This window comes from Opisthorchis viverrini (assembly GCF_000715545.1).
Source record: "Opisthorchis viverrini unplaced genomic scaffold opera_v5_28, whole genome shotgun sequence".
Lineage (NCBI taxonomy): Eukaryota > Metazoa > Platyhelminthes > Trematoda > Opisthorchiida > Opisthorchiidae > Opisthorchis > Opisthorchis viverrini.
In genome coordinates, this window is record NW_008751684.1 from 1,711,874 (window position 1) to 1,713,357 (window position 1,484).

The following is a 1,484-nucleotide window of genomic DNA, read 5'->3' on the forward strand; positions in this document are numbered from 1 at the left end:
CACACCAGATGTCCCTGACGCGGAGATCTCGATAGACGGTTACTCTATTTTTCGAGCTGACTCAAAACGAGGGAGGGCTGGTGTGGTTGCTCTGTACACACATGCGGCCCTACCAATCTCGACTGTCCTCTCTGACACCACCACTGCGCCATTTTGCGATGCACTGTGGGTCGAAATCCCGCTGAGCGCGTCCGATACTCGCCTTCTCGGTGCGGTCTACCGTAGCCATTCGAGTCCCCCTGAAGATGACCAGTTCCTCATACAAACCCCTGAGCAACTCTACCCCAACTACAACTTCACTCATCTCCTGCTGGTAGGTGAATTCAACGCACCAAAGGCCTCCTGGATTGAGATCCAGCGCGTCGAATCAGGCGCATCTTTTGCAGTGGCGCTGTTTTTTCACGGATTCACCGATTGATACACAGGATCGAGGCTTTTGCCCAAGTTTCTCGGGTCGGTTTTGTTCTTGTCGGTCAGTGGCTGTCGTTCACTTGAAAGGCACAAGTGAAAAAGGGTGTAGCATTGCTCTTAATTTTCTCAGCGCGGGGCAGTACGCTTGCCAGCGCGAGGAGTCGCATAAATAAATGTCTAATAGGGCTTTAAATTGGGTTCGAGAAGGAGCGTGTACAACCGCCGGAGGAAGGTCATTCCACGCAGCTACTACCCGAAATGAAAAAAAGTTTTGTCTAACGGATGTGTGTGCCCTGAGCTTGAAGATTTTCTTACTATGTCCCCGCCGGGTGTTTGCTGGGTCAACGGTAAAAAACCTGTTTGCCAAGCTTTGTTCAAACAGGGCGTAGGTAAGAATTAGGTCCCCTCGGAGGCGACGGTACTCCAGGGGAAAGAGATCAAGCGTCGCGAGACGCGTTTCGTAGTCCACGGACTTGAGGCCGGCAACCATTCTCGTGGCGGCCCGCTGGACACGCTCAATGAGGGTAACGTCTTTCGTACGTCCTGAGTAGACAACTTGGTTGGCGTACTCCAGGAGCGGTCTGACGTAGGCCCCATAGAGTATTTGGAAGTCCATGCGAGTAATACGGGAGAAGGTACGTCGGATCATCCGTAAAACGGCGAATGCCTTTTGGGCCGATTTCTCATGGTGTAGTGCGAAGGACAAGTTTGAGGAGACCCAGATGCCTAAATCTTTTTTGGCATCTATCCTCATGATGTTTTCTGGTCCCTTTTCACCATGCATAACAAAGGCATTCGCTGAATCCCCTCCAAACGACACATGGACGCACTTTTCATCATTCAGAGGAAGGTGCCAGTCCAACGACCACTGCTTGGCAGCGTCTACATCCATTTGGAGGGCGCTGGCATTGGAACTCCAGGATTTCAAGTCGTCCGCAAAAAGTAAACATGGACTCGCAAGAACGTCTGGGAGGTCGTTGCGGTAGATCAGAAACAGGAGTGGTCCCAAGACGGAGCCTTGAGGAACTCCAATGGAGACCGGCGCTGGAGAGGAATAGGTTGGCCTATTCTCC

General features: G+C 52.0%; 1 protein-coding gene across 1 annotated transcript in view; it reads left to right on the forward strand.

Moving 5' to 3' along the window:
* Window positions 1-1,025: 1,025 nt before the first annotated feature.
* T265_02347 (hypothetical protein) overlaps window positions 1,026-1,484 on the forward strand; it is a gene marked incomplete at both ends in the record, with an annotated part of 42,972 nt that continues 42,513 nt past the window's right edge. The window contains one exon of the mRNA XM_009166561.1: window positions 1,026-1,353. Coding sequence (XP_009164825.1) covers window positions 1,026-1,353 — 328 coding nt within the window. The remainder of the gene's footprint in view (window positions 1,354-1,484) is intronic.